The sequence below is a fragment of the Uloborus diversus genome, chromosome 7 (assembly GCF_026930045.1).
Source record: "Uloborus diversus isolate 005 chromosome 7, Udiv.v.3.1, whole genome shotgun sequence".
Lineage (NCBI taxonomy): Eukaryota > Metazoa > Arthropoda > Arachnida > Araneae > Uloboridae > Uloborus > Uloborus diversus.
In genome coordinates this window covers 95,954,839-95,969,078 of record NC_072737.1, presented here as the reverse complement: position 1 = coordinate 95,969,078, position 14,240 = coordinate 95,954,839, and the positions used below count along the sequence as shown (strand labels likewise).

At 31.1% G+C, this 14,240-nt stretch overlaps 1 protein-coding gene across 1 annotated transcript in view; it reads left to right on the top strand.

Annotated features, from left to right (window-relative positions):
- The first annotated feature begins 416 nt into the window (after positions 1–416).
- LOC129226805 (glycine receptor subunit alpha-2-like) overlaps positions 417–14,240 on the top strand; it is a 62,723-nt gene continuing 48,899 nt past the window's right edge. Inside the window, exons 1-2 of the mRNA XM_054861433.1 lie at positions 417–470; positions 8,784–8,863. Coding sequence (XP_054717408.1) covers positions 463–470; positions 8,784–8,863 — 88 coding nt within the window. The 5' untranslated portion in view covers positions 417–462. The remainder of the gene's footprint in view (positions 471–8,783; positions 8,864–14,240) is intronic.

The window sequence follows — 14,240 nt, the reverse complement described above, 5'->3', positions numbered from 1 at the left end:
AAAAAAAAAAAAAAAAAAATAACGCATAAAAAAGACCGCATAAAACTGGTTTGGGTGTACTCTGATTCTCTAATTATTATTTTTTGCGTTAGTTTCGAAAAGCCTCAAACAATAGGCCATTCCACATAAAATCAGACATTTAGATCCGGACAATTCAGCTCTATATTTTATTTTAAAACCTATTTTTAAGAAATGTTATACACTAGATTATTTTGCATACAAACTTACATGTGCGTAATTTCATTGGCAAATAACTTTAGAGCTGCCACGAGCTCGACACAATTTTTGCTCTTACGTGGAATGGTCCTAATACGAAAGAATGTTCATTTGAGATTCAATGTATTTTTTGAACTTCTTATAGGTTCCAGCAGGTGAAGATTGCTAATGAGCACTAGAGAAATGCATCATTGGTCGGTGGGTTCTGCCTTATCCTTGATTCTCCAGATCATTGCCGTCTTGAAAATGGTGTGGTAAGTCCACTGTTCCTGTTCATAGATACAACGTAAAATTTTCTCAAATTTTGAAACAGATTGCAGACACGTCTGTTGGAGCATGGCCCCACTGAATTTTCGTTACGCTTACAGGCCTTGACAATTTTGAACTTTTCTGTGTTAAACCGTTGCAGTTCATGCATCAACCAATAAATGCTAACGTATCACTGCAGCTCATGCATCCACCAATCAATGTCAATGTTTCAAAGTTTGTTTATTTTTGTTTGGATGTCGCCCATTTTGAACGCAAGAGGCGCCGCACAGGGAGCTTCTGCCTCCACCAACCAAAGGCAAAGTAATGGAAACAGGGATGCCTTGTAGTGCCCTCTTTTTTGTCGTGGATTTCAGCGATTGCCACGACCTGTAAGAATTGAGTGGGACCATGGTCGGAGATTCAATGTGGAATAGTGTTAGCATTTGGGTGTAGAGTCATGCGACATTGCATGTAAAGCCATCTTTTTTTAGTGTATTTATTACCACAAAAACCATTTTTTGTGTACTGTAAACGGTGTTCCATGAAACCTTGAAGCACATTTGTGATCTGGTTCAAAAGTAGAAATTATAACGTTGTTTTTCTTTCTGTATCTTGTAGAGCACAAAGCTTTCGTTTTTATTTCTTTTGTTCAAGTTTCTTCACGCAACGTGAGAATATATGTCTAAGATTCATCAATTTTCTCTGTGGATTTCGTTTGTGTTTACTTTTTTGTTTAAATATCAATAGGCGTTCCATTTTAACTTTTAGAATATGTTATGACTTGCCACTTTACCGTAATCTTAATTAGTTCAAAATATAATATTTTAGTTAAAATAAAATAAAAGACGTAGCATAAAAAAACAGATGAAATAATAATTTTTCATTCCCTGAAACCTTAACAAGTAGTAATTGGATGATTTTAATACAAAAGCGTTGGTTCTTACTTGTAGAACAATACTAAGGTGCTGCATTTTATTTACTTCCCATCAATAGTAGATAAATATGTAAGAACACGTGAGGTAAATTTCAAAAGAAGAAAAAAAAAATAATGCGTACTTTTAAATAATTGCGAAGATAAAACTAAAAGCAGATGGTACTTATACTGAAAATTTTATATATATATATATATATATATATATATATATATATATAAAATTTTCCAAAAAATGCAAAATTTTGAAATAGTAATTCATTGTAAAAACAAATGTGTCCTTACATCCGTAAAAGCGGTTTCAGCTTAGCTGCCTCTGTAGCAATGGAGTAACTTAACTGATAAAACAGATGTAATGCTCATACGTTACACCAGTTTTATCAGTTAACTTACACAAAGTACAGAATGCTGCTACCAAGGAGTAAGGTTACACATTTCTTTTTCTTACAGTGTTGCAACGTTTACCTTTCAGCTTACTCTTAGCAAGACACATCCTTATATATATAATAGCTAACGATTCAGTAACTGACGTCATCAACAATGAAACTCGCACCACGGCATGATAATTTGACAATATGTTTCAGTAATGTTTGACATGCAGGGAAAGGCTTTATTGTGACAAGGATGAACTGGATCCGGTAACTTAACTGTATTACTGGCATTTCAGGGGAATGAAGAAACGAAAAAGTGGTCAACAATGAACGCTGTCTCCTATAGTTTAAGGTTAATCCGTTGTAGTTAGGGGTAAAATTTCAACTATCAAAATATTACCACACAGGCAATTGCTTCGTTCAATTATAGGTGCGAATTTCTCCCGTCATATGTTGATGGGCGATTTTCAAGTAAGTAAATTTTGATCTTACCCACCAAAATATTGGAAAAGACGCAGTGTTGTGATCAGATGGTCACGATGACGTTGGAAATATACTTAACGATGCGATATTTCTCATTATCATTCAGAAGAGTTACTCAACTCAGACACAAATTTTGCTCTTTTAGCGCTTGTGTTCTTTTGTTATTGTATTTCTTTCTTTTTAAGGGTCAACTACTAGCGTTGTGTCGATTACTGAAAGTTTTATATTAAAGGTCACCATTGTTCAAAAAAAAAAAAAAAAGAAAGAAAGAAAAAGGACAAAAAAAAAAAAAAAAAAAAACACTCGAGCGGTATAATTTTTTTAACTTGTTTGAAATTCTTTGAGAACCATAACGTTAGATTCAATATCTGTTTTGAATGTATCCAATAAAAAATTCACATTCAAGAGACATATATATTTTAACGTATAACAAAGCACTAAGATTATTAGGAAGGAAATATTTTCTACTATTACTCAAGAAAAGTTTATTAAAAAAAAGAACATTTTTATAATTCGATAACAGAAACTAACGGAAATGTTTTGAAGTAGTCTTTATTTTATGACTCAACTGCAGTTAAGAAGATAAACCACTGTAAAGAAAACAGCGTTTTTAAGTGCCAACGATTAATGAAGTTTAATTTCCCAAAACTGTTTAGTAATTCTATAAGTGCACATTTTTAGTGCATTTTTCAATATGGGTTCATAGAAGTAAAAGTTTTAAGTTTTAGAATCATTTTTCATACTTGATGGTCTTAGGACTCCAACAAAATGCCGTTTATTATTATTACTATTATTGCTATTATTTGTGTATGCATTTACTTTAAACGCCTTACGATGCATTGAACTGACAGCACATAATACTTCGCTATACTTTATAAAATAATAAATGGGAAGTTTGAGTCTGTATACAAATGATGATTGTTCCTGTTATTCATAAAAGATGATTTGGAGAAAAACGTACTTAAAGTTCTGAAGTATTTGAATAGTTCTTGGCTGTCATCTGAGAATGGTTATTTTGCGTGCAAGAGAGAAATCACCTACATGATTTAAGACTGTCTGATGTATGCAAACCCATTAATCTTTTCTATTTCCATAATGCAATAAATTCTTCACTTGAAAATGCACTAAGACTTTCTTTTTGAGATAAACTGCGAAGAAATATTCCATAGAATATCTTTTCCGGTTGAACTATTGCTCTTTCTTCGAAGAGAAACACATGTTTAATCACATGATGTTATTATTTATTTGGTTTTATTATTTTTTTACCTGTAAAAAAAATGATTTCACACTTACCAAAGTAATGTTGAAATTTGTGTGCAACAAAATATCTATGAAAGGTAATTGCGTATGAACTAAAGCTTCAAAAAAAAGTCCAGTATTAAAAAAATTGCAAAAAACAGCTGTTTCTATTTACACAACAAGCACAATTTCATTTAAGAAATTTTTATGCAGGACATAACTATCTCATGGAAGAATACCCAAACGCATAAAAATGTGGCTTACGTTAAACACCGCGCAACTCAATCCCCTTCCCCCAGCCTTAAAGACCTTTTACTGTCCAACTACGGATTGTATGGAATTTTCAAACGTCCAGATAAGACGAATCTATCTAAATGGGGAGGGGGGAAGTAAAAATATTTGATGCCGGTACTCCGGTCATTTGAATGTGACTCTGCTTCTGCAAAAACTGGCATCGCTAAAAAATGATAGATTTGTCCATTTCCGGCTGTAAAACGGAAGTTTGTCTTTCCATACAATCCGTGGTCAGACAGTAGCTCAGTGGTTAAAGCACTGGATTTGCATGACAAAGGTCCATAGATAAAACCCCACCACCGACACACGTCGATCGTCTTCCACGTCGACAACCAACGCCAGAAATTTTTATTCATAAACTAGCTATTTAAATTCTTTTAAATTGGTGTAGTTATTTTCATTATCATAACTGCATTCTTTAAGTTGGATTTTTTTCAACTCTATTTACAATGGACTGAAATTCTATGCTTTGTTTTGTTATAATCAAAAAACATTATTTATTTTTTACAAAATCGATTACTTAAAGTTCGACATTTTTGAGCATACTAACTTTCTCCAACCAAATACGATATCCTAATCTCAATGGCGAAACAGAATATCTCAAAAAATTAAGGTTTTTAAAAAGTTAACATAATTTCAATCAATCAATATATATATATATATATATATATATATATATATATATATATATATATATATATATATATATATATATATATATTTAAATGTATAAATACATAATAGTTTTACAAACTATTATGTATTATGTGTAATCAAATTTACTGATTGCATTACCAATAAAGTGAATGTTCAGCATTTTCCATAATTTGTTTACACATTTGAACTAAGTTATCAGACCCGTTTATGCTTAAACGAAAAAATAAAAGAAAAATGCATCTTAATTATAACATTTATCTAAATATTAAAATGCAATAAAATCAGCTGGCGGCACACTTAAATAAGAACACTGTTTTCCTCCATATATAAATCGTTATTTTTGGGAAAAAAGGGATTTTTTAAAAGAAAAATTAATTTTATATTTAGAAAATAAATACTGATATGGGTTTCAGCGGACCAGGGCATCGAACCCTGGTCCACAATGGTCGCGAGCCAAAAGCGCAAACCGCTGAGCTCCAGCGTTCGGAGTTTAAACGAAAGAAAAGGAAAAATTCATCTTAATTATAATATTTATTTAAATACAAAAAAATCAGCTGGCGGTCTAATAAAATCAGAAAACTGTTTTTGTCTTATATAAATCGTTATTTTTGGTAAAGAAAGGATTTAAAAAAAAAGTTTTATGTTTTGAAAAAAAATTATTGCGGCAGACTTCTGCGGACCAGGGTATCGAAACTCGGTCCATTCGGACGCGAGTCGATTGCACTAACCACTCAGCTATCCGGGCTCCTTCATTAGAAGCCTAAACGAAAAAAAATAAAAAAATGCATCTTCATTATAATATTTATTTAAATACAAAAACAATCAGCTGGCGGCGTAATAAAATCAGAACCCTGTTTTCCTTCTTATATAAAACGATATTTTTAGGAAATAAGGGATTAAAAAAAGAATTTTCTATTTAGAAACAAAAAATACTGAGACGACCTTCAGCGGACAAGGACATCGAACCCCGATCCACTTGGTCGCAATTCAAGCGTGCTAATTATTGGGCTATCCAGACTCATTTGTTCGAAGTCTAAACGAAAAAATAAAAGAAAGATGCATCTTCATTATAATATTTATTTAAATACAATAAAATCAGCTGGCAGCCTGATTAGATCAGAACACTGTTTTACTTCTGATATAAATCGTTATTTTTGGGGAATAAGGATTTAAAAAAAAGTTTTATATTTAGAAAAAAGAAAAAAACTAAGAACTTTGGCGGACCATGACTTCAAACCCCAGTCGACCTAATCGCAAGTGGATCGAGCTAACCACTGACCTATCCTTCGTTCGGAGCTCTTCCTTCGTTCGAAGCTTAAACGAAAAAATAAAAGAAGAATCATTCTTAATTAAAATATTTGTTTAAATACAATAAAATCAACTGGTGGCATAATTAAATCAGAACACTATTTTCCACCTTATTTAAAACTTAATTTCTGGATAAAAAAGTGATTTAAAAAAAAAGTTTTATCTCTTTCTATTAAAAAAAAGGTAGGGGGGCCAAAGAAAATTTTGAATAGAAGTCTGTGGCGGGTTTGCGTCCAATAGACCCCATAGCACCTACAGCCTTGACATGTTGTACAAAATTACTTCCAGTTCCGGTGGTTTGCATCTGGGGTTTTGTTTTTTTAACTTCGAATTAGTTTTTTTGTAAGTAATTTTTTAAGCTCAAATTTCGCGTAAATTGCCTATTATTGCCGATTGAAGAGGTAAAAAATAAATACTTGAAGACATTAATGTAGAATTTTCCACGTTCCAGGCAATTTTTTTCAATACTGTAACTTAAATACGGCGGGAGTTATCTGCGTTTTTAGCGCTAACTAACCAAGGCAGCGAACCCCGGTGCACTTCGACGCGGGTGGAGCGTGCTAACCATTGAGCTATCCGGGAAATTATGTTCGTAGCTTAAACGAGAAAATTAAAAAAGATGCATCTTAATTATAATATTTATTGAAATACAATGAAATCAGCTGGCGGCATAATTAAATCAGAACACTATTTTCCTCCTTTTATAAATCGTTATTTTTGGGAAATAAGGGATTAAAAAAAAGAGTTTTATATTTAGAAAAAAAAATTAGTTATTAAAGGAATCAATTTGACAAAACTGCATAAAGTAGCAATACACGTGATTCTCCTAAAATTATCATATGTATAAAAAATTCACCTTTTATAAATGCAGCATTTCCCAAAATTAATAACTTTTATTAGTATGACAATATAATGTAATTACTAATTTTCTTAAATACATCACTTGATAAAACAACAAGGTTTCCATTATTTTTTTTTGTTTGATTTAATCCGTGTAATATCCATTGGTTTGTTTGCCCAAGTCTTTTCTTCTTAATATTATTTGCTTATGTTTTTTCTCCTATATAATACGCTGAGTTATCAAAATCAATTACATCCTATTACTTTGTTTTAGTACACTTATTTCACATACACGACTGTAATCCTTAAAGTTTTTTCTTTTTATTTTACATATTTAATCCCTCATATATTTCTTCAGTTTTTGACTAATACCATAATTAATTCAGCTGATTTGTATCGGTCCGATAGTAATTTTACTGATTTTCCCAGTCTCATTAGATCAATTAGGGTAGATTTCTGTCAGTACATTGTTCGAATTTTTCCAACCCTGTAGTAGAATATGTTAATGCTACATTCGTTTGTTGAATATTCTTCTTTTCTAACTTGCATTCAATAATTAGGGTAGTTCTTTTGGCATAATTATTATTTTCAATAAGATTTCGATTACAGAAAATTTGTTGAATACATATTAGTACTTATAAGATTGTTTCATACATCTTTCGTTCAATCAAATTCAATATAGGGTTAGTCAGAATAATGAGCAGTATATAATTTGAAACCTAATTATCTTAGCAAATAGAGAAATACTAAATAACTTGTTAAACACACATTTTTAAGACATAAAACTGACTTTCTGATTTCTTTTCACCAAAAAAGAGCAACTCTCAAGACTTATTGCATGAATGTCAGAGTGTCTTTTGTAATATTTGTGTAAAAGTACAGTTTTAGTTAAATTAGCTTTTTCGAGTAATTTTGAGACAAAACTTCGTTTCTTTAAACAACCATTCTCATGATTTATTGAGTTGTTTTTTTTTTTTTTTTTTGTATTTGTTGGTACAATACCGTAGAAATAACATTCTAAGAATATTCTATAATTGTTCCAAGTTAGGAATTAATAATTATGAAATTAATCTAAAATAAATTTCCAACCTGGTTAAAGTTATCCTTACATTTCGGTGGTAACTTTAGGGCATCCCAAGAAGAATTGTAAAATAACATTTTTTAATAATAGTATTTTTTCGTTCTTACTTCCTTTTACAAAAAAGCAAGTATTGTATTCGCGAAAAAAAATTCTCTCAAAAATCGGCCTTAATTTCCATTTTGCTCACCCCTGAATGAATGTTGAGTTTTTTTTCAACCGACCACACGTGAATAAGTGCCTAAGAATGTAAAGATCCCAAAAATATCCATTTTGACATTCCCCTAATTAATTACAGCGAGTTTTCTCGTTACGTCCGTATGTACGTATGTATGTGCATATGTGCAGATGTGCGCATGTATGTCGCATAACTCAAGAACGGTATATCCTAGAATGTTGAAATTTGGTACGTAGACTCTTAGTGGGGTCTAGCTGTGCACCTCTCCTTTTGGTTGCATTCGATGCCTCTAAAGGGGTCTTTTGCACCTTTACGGGGGGAAATCATTGTTAATTTCTCAAGTCGTGTTATAATTTGGCGGACACTAGACGATATATATCGCCAATATTTTGGTCACCAAGTTTTGTCGATCAAAAGACCAATTTGGCGACAAGTTTGGCGATTTTTTTAAAAAGTCTGGTTTTATTTATTTATTTTCTTTTTTTTAAATTTAGTTTCAATTTGGCCACTGTTGGTGATATTTAGAGAGTTAACTATTGAATCACATTAAAATTGCCAATAATGGGGAAACAACATTAAATTGATGTAAAAGGATGTCATATGATATACACATCAGCTCATATTTTTGAAATTAATATTTCATATAAAACAAGTCCGGAGTATTGGACGTGCCGTAACTCTTTCAATTTTTCTCCTGAAATTTTGTCTACAAGATATCTTTTACCATAGTACACTGTGTATCAAAATTTAGCATTTTTGGTCAAGTATTTCAAAATTCTGACTGAAGGGGTTAACCAAAAAAATTATATTAGTCGCCTGTAACGAATATTAATTTTAACTAAAACACTGAAAAACATGATTTTCTTGTACTTTGTTATTAATGAAACACTGATGCACATATGGTTAAGAAAATAAAGATTTTCCTTTCTCTTGTTTCAGGTCTCAGAGCTTAGATTTCAACAGTATTTTGCCTGTAAATCCAAAAGAGTATGATAACTTACAGCCTCCTAGAGGAAATGGTAAGACGTTACAACTATTGCTTATTAATTTAGTTCACTAAAGTTATCTCGAAGTTATATTAAGAATACATTTTGCAGTTATCGTTCGATGAATTTTTTTGTCTTACACTTTCGTTTGATATTCAGTCGAGCCCGCCTTGTGGAATTGCCAATTTGCCAAAGCACATTTTTCTAAAGAGCGAGATATTCCATTACTCAGGATCAAAATGAGAAATTTCAAATGTTATGTACTTTAAAAATTTATAACATAAGCAGGATTTTCATTTAACCGATTATTCGTTCAATAAACAAGCTCGACTGTATATGCTACAAAAACATTATAAGTGTATATATATATATATATATATATATATATATATTGTATATACAGTTGGCTCTCTGTTTAACTACGCTCTATTTAACGACTTTCTCTATTCAAAGACGACCTTTCACAGTCCCGGATGCTTCACCGTAGTTTTCGAAGCATTCTATTTTTGGACGCATTCTACTTAAGGGCGATTTTTCTGGTCCTTTAAACGTCGTTAAATAGAGAGCCAACTGTATAAAAATATTTTTTTTTACTTTCACTTTTTAAGTGCAGGATGCTTTGAGAACGTATGGAACTTAATTATTTTTCAAGGTAGTTACTTTTTACTACTTAGTAAAATAGTAATGTTTATTGAATCAATAGCCTAAACTCTGATTAGTGTTCATACAGATACAAATACCATAGGTCGCTATAAAACAAAACATTTGTTTTTTATAAGGTAAATAGTTTTCACTTTTATATGTTATAAGCAAAATGATCTTCACTTTTTTCTTACAATAGTTTTCACTTTTGAATGTTATAAAGCAAAATGGTTTACAGAAATAGCAAATTGTCTCTTTTTCAGTGAAAAAACATGAAGCGCCATTGAGCGGCACGATTTTTCAAAAAGTATATCCTGTTTTACGTTCTTCCTTTTTTAATGACTGCATTTGAATTATTTAAAACATTAGAGCACCGTATCTAATATTAAGACTGTTGTGATTAATTTGTCCATTTCATACCAGATGTCTTTTACGTAAAATTCAAATAAAAATCTATATCACGTTTAAGGTTGCTGTTTATTTTGTTTGTAAAATGTTGTCGACTTTTGAACCGATTAGCTGTTTAAATCAATAAAGTGTATAAACAATATCCATAACAATACATCAATTGCATGACATAGAGAAACCAAACCGACTTTTGAGAATTCAACTTCTTAAGGATTTCGTGAACGAAAAATGACATTAAAATACATAAATGGTGTCTGATATTATTTTATTGTTTACCAGTGAGCAATATTTTGGACAGTCCTGTTTCATAAGTAAAATTCATGTACTTCTTGCAATAACCTGGAAGTGTAACTGCCATACTTATTTAAGCGGTTCAGTTTTTTTTTTGTGTAGTCGTATACACTTTATTGACATTTGTAATTTTTTGGCATTGGAGGAATTAAGGAGGAATTTTGTTAAAACTAAATCTTTTAAAAACTTTAAAAAAAAACTTTCGTGTTAGATTTGTTAAGTGCATTTTATGCAATACATTAAAAACGGAACATTGTTTTGTTGAAAATTAGATACAGAATTAACTAGGGTTGTTAACGAGCTAATAAAGACAGGTTAAAATGAAAAAAAGGTCCCCCTATTAATATCCCCATAAGTCATCCCATAACTATTTCCTCACATCTTATTTTTGATTACCCGAAAAGCGTATCAAGAACTAATGATCTTTGTTTCACAATTCCTAATAACCACAAGGCAAATTCAACTGTAATCAGCGGATATATACGATAATATTTACCTAATCAAATCAGGGAAAAGTGAAATTTAAGTGCTAAATCATATTAAAGAACCACCAAAATTACATCAAATCATTGCAATCGAAACACTGGCTGATCTTTGCTGACATAAACATTCTTCTAAATAGGCCATCACAGAGCTATTCATGAAGCTGATCCCACACAAATCCCCCCGATGCATCAGCCATTAATCGGTCCGATGCTCTGATACGTTCCACTAAAGCTAATGGAAAATTCATTGTTTTGGTACAGAGCGAACACTCTTAGCTTCAGAACTCCAACATTTATTATCAATATTGCTTCTCGAATACTGCCAACGTTAAATACAAAACCCGAACTAAATGCAGTAGTATTTATCGTTCCGATTGAAGTTAAGCCCTGGAGTTATTTATCAATTCTTTTGCAGCTTCAGTGGATTCCCTTGTCGACGGTAAATAATGCTGATTTCTGCTTCGGTGGGACCGTGCCGTGTTATAAATATTCGTTCAATGTAAATTCATTCCCTTGGTAGCGATTAATTACTTCGTTGGAGCAATCTGATTCAATAAAATAATGTGGTGTTATTAATTACTACTACAGTGCTTTGAAAGTTAGTGGCAAAACTTTGTGTAACTATTGGAATGCTGCTAGGAAGGTTTTATTTTACCGTAGGAGCAAATAAATGACGCATACTTTGAATTTGTCTAAAGTTTATTACATGTGAAACAAACTGACACCTTCATTTTTGTTTTATTTTTCAAACAAGTTACGCTGTACGAGGGTACCACTCCGAGGGATCTTCATGCATATCAATATAATTGTATAATACGTTTTGAATGCTTACTACTCTGATGTTAGTCTTGTGTTTTAAATTTAAATAGGTAGAGTAATGTGGGGCAAAGTTTGATGGGGAAATATTTACTCCGCTTTTAGCACCATTTGCCTAGTAATATTTTAACTATGTAGTAACATACGTAGAACATTCCAGTCAAGAAAAAAAATTACCTCTGAATATCAAAGCATATGAAAATGCAAGCAATTTTCAAAAATAAATACTCAAATTGTAATATTTCGTTGTAAGTCAAAACTTGTTTTGATATTACCAAATGATAAAGTTATTTTTGATAACACTTTAAACGTTAATTGCGACTTTCTAATATTTAGCTTATTTGTATTTTTAATATTTTTCACAATTAGTCAAGTCCATGCTGTGCAAATTGGATGGAGCAAAGTGAAAAAGTTCATTTCGTTTATTCTTTCAATCATTTACTAAATCACTTGCGTATTCATTTATCTGCTAATTTATTCACTATTCCTTTACTTAATAGTTCACTTATTAATTAATTCATTCACTTATTTTATTATTCATTCACAATTTTATTTACTCATTTATTTTTCCGCGTGTTTTACTTAATTAACTTATTTATTTATTAGTTTGCTTTATTACCTTCGCATTTATTCAATTATCCTTTTTTTTGCATTAATTTGTTCAAAAACATTTTTCACAATCGAAAAAAAATATTAGATTGTAAAATTCCTTTTTCACTTTGCCCCCCCCCCCCCAAAAAAAAAACTGAAATTTTTTTTCTTTATTTTTGAAGGCACAATTTTACGGCCAAAAATAAAAAATGATGTTTCAATGCAAGTTTTATTGTAAAATACAATGTTTTTTCTTTATGTACTGTAATTTTCAAAAAAAAAAAAAAACTTGCAATTGGTTTTTCTTTTGAAAAAAATTAGGCATCTTAACTATTTCACTTTACCTCACATTACCCTACTTTTCTTAAAAAACAAGTGTTTTAAAATGCATATATATTTTCTTGGAGCATCCATTGATTAAACATAAGGTTTTTTTTAATATAAAATTTTAGCTTTGAGGATATGCAGGACTGATATTGTGCCACTGGTGTCGAAAATTGCGAAACGTAATTTTGAGATTCGTCGGAACATTTTTTGACCGCAAATGCGTAGCTAGTTTGACCCAACGCTGCTTTTAGATGCTTTTAGCAAAAGTTGTAACTTTGTTTTTTCTTTTTTTAAAATTATGGTTAATGAGCAAAACGACTTAACGAAGCACTAAACGATGGATCTGAAAAACTTAAAATTTTCTTCTCGTGGAGGGGGGGGGGGGGTACTAGACATTTCATAAACATACATTACCATAATAGCATTTGCAATTTGACAACAAATCAAGAGAACTAAGAAGATCTTTACTTCAACTCACGTCCCTAAGCTGCGCCTCTGTTGTGGGTGCAAAACTTTTTTTTTCATTTGCCTTGAAGGGGATTTTTACTTACAATTGTTTTCAATCAGTGTTAGTTTAGGGACAACTTACATTTGTGCATATAGATTAGGGTGCATCATTTGCCCAACTAGTCTCAAATTGTTTTGTCCCTAATTTAAAAATGTTCTCATACCACTACATAGTATTAATGTGAATTTTTATGAAAATCAAAATTGATTTAGGTATCCCACCTCAAGCAAAAAGTTTCTTTTTTAAGGTAAATGAACAATTATAACATCGAAAGTGACTCAAAGTGTAATAATGGGAAATCATTTTTAAATTACTTAATTTACATTGTACTTGTGTTAACTTCTCAACTGTTACCATTTTTTCAGTAACTTTCTATAACATCTTTTGTAACTGTAAGTTTAGGTTCACTATTTGTTTTTAACTTTCTACCATTTTCTTCTATCATACAACTGCTAATGCTAGTTCTTTACGTTTTCTTCTTGTTATTCTATGCATATGTGTTGTAAACCACTTAAATAAGTTGATCTATTCTGTTTTAATTCATAAGATCCATGAATTTTTGAAAGTAACATATTTTGAAATCTTTCAATAAACATGAGTAAATCAGCTGTTGTTGAATCAGTGACATTTTCTCCCCAAACAAAGCTTTGTTCATCTGTACAAAAGGTAAAAGTCAGAACCAGACAATCTTCAATTGTATTTGGACTTGGAACAACTCAAGAGGACTCGGAATTTAAGGGCTCACGTTTACCCACTAGCTTGCAAGTGCTTCGCTGCTTGATGTATCTGAGAAAGGTGCCGATCAGAATCTTACCAAATGGGAGTCTTCAAAACTTGTCTTGTCAAAAATATCTGATTTCTATGCAAAAGCAAACATTCCAATGACTACTAAACGTAAATCCTGTGAGAAAATACTAAAACTTCATGAAAATAACACAGCAATTCCTCTTCAAAGAAGAAATACAGCAAATTCCATTAATAAAGTAAAGAAAATGGAAGAAGAATTAGCTAAAACATTTTCATTATGGCCTAAAAATGTAGAATACCTTATAAAAAATCCAGAAGATTTAGCTTTTCTTCAATCTATGAAAAGTGATCATCTAACAACCTTTGGCTCACTCGATAAAATATTACACCAAAACCTTAAGTGTCAGGAAATGCGTGAAATATCAAAAGCAGCATTTTGTGAAAAAATAGCCAAGGAAACAAGGAACTTCAATACAAGTTTTAATTCAGCTATTATTGATGAAATTGAAAGAGATGAAAATAGTGATACAAGTGATGAGACAGATTTATAATGCTCATAATACCAGAAATCATCATCGTACAACACGAACTGGTT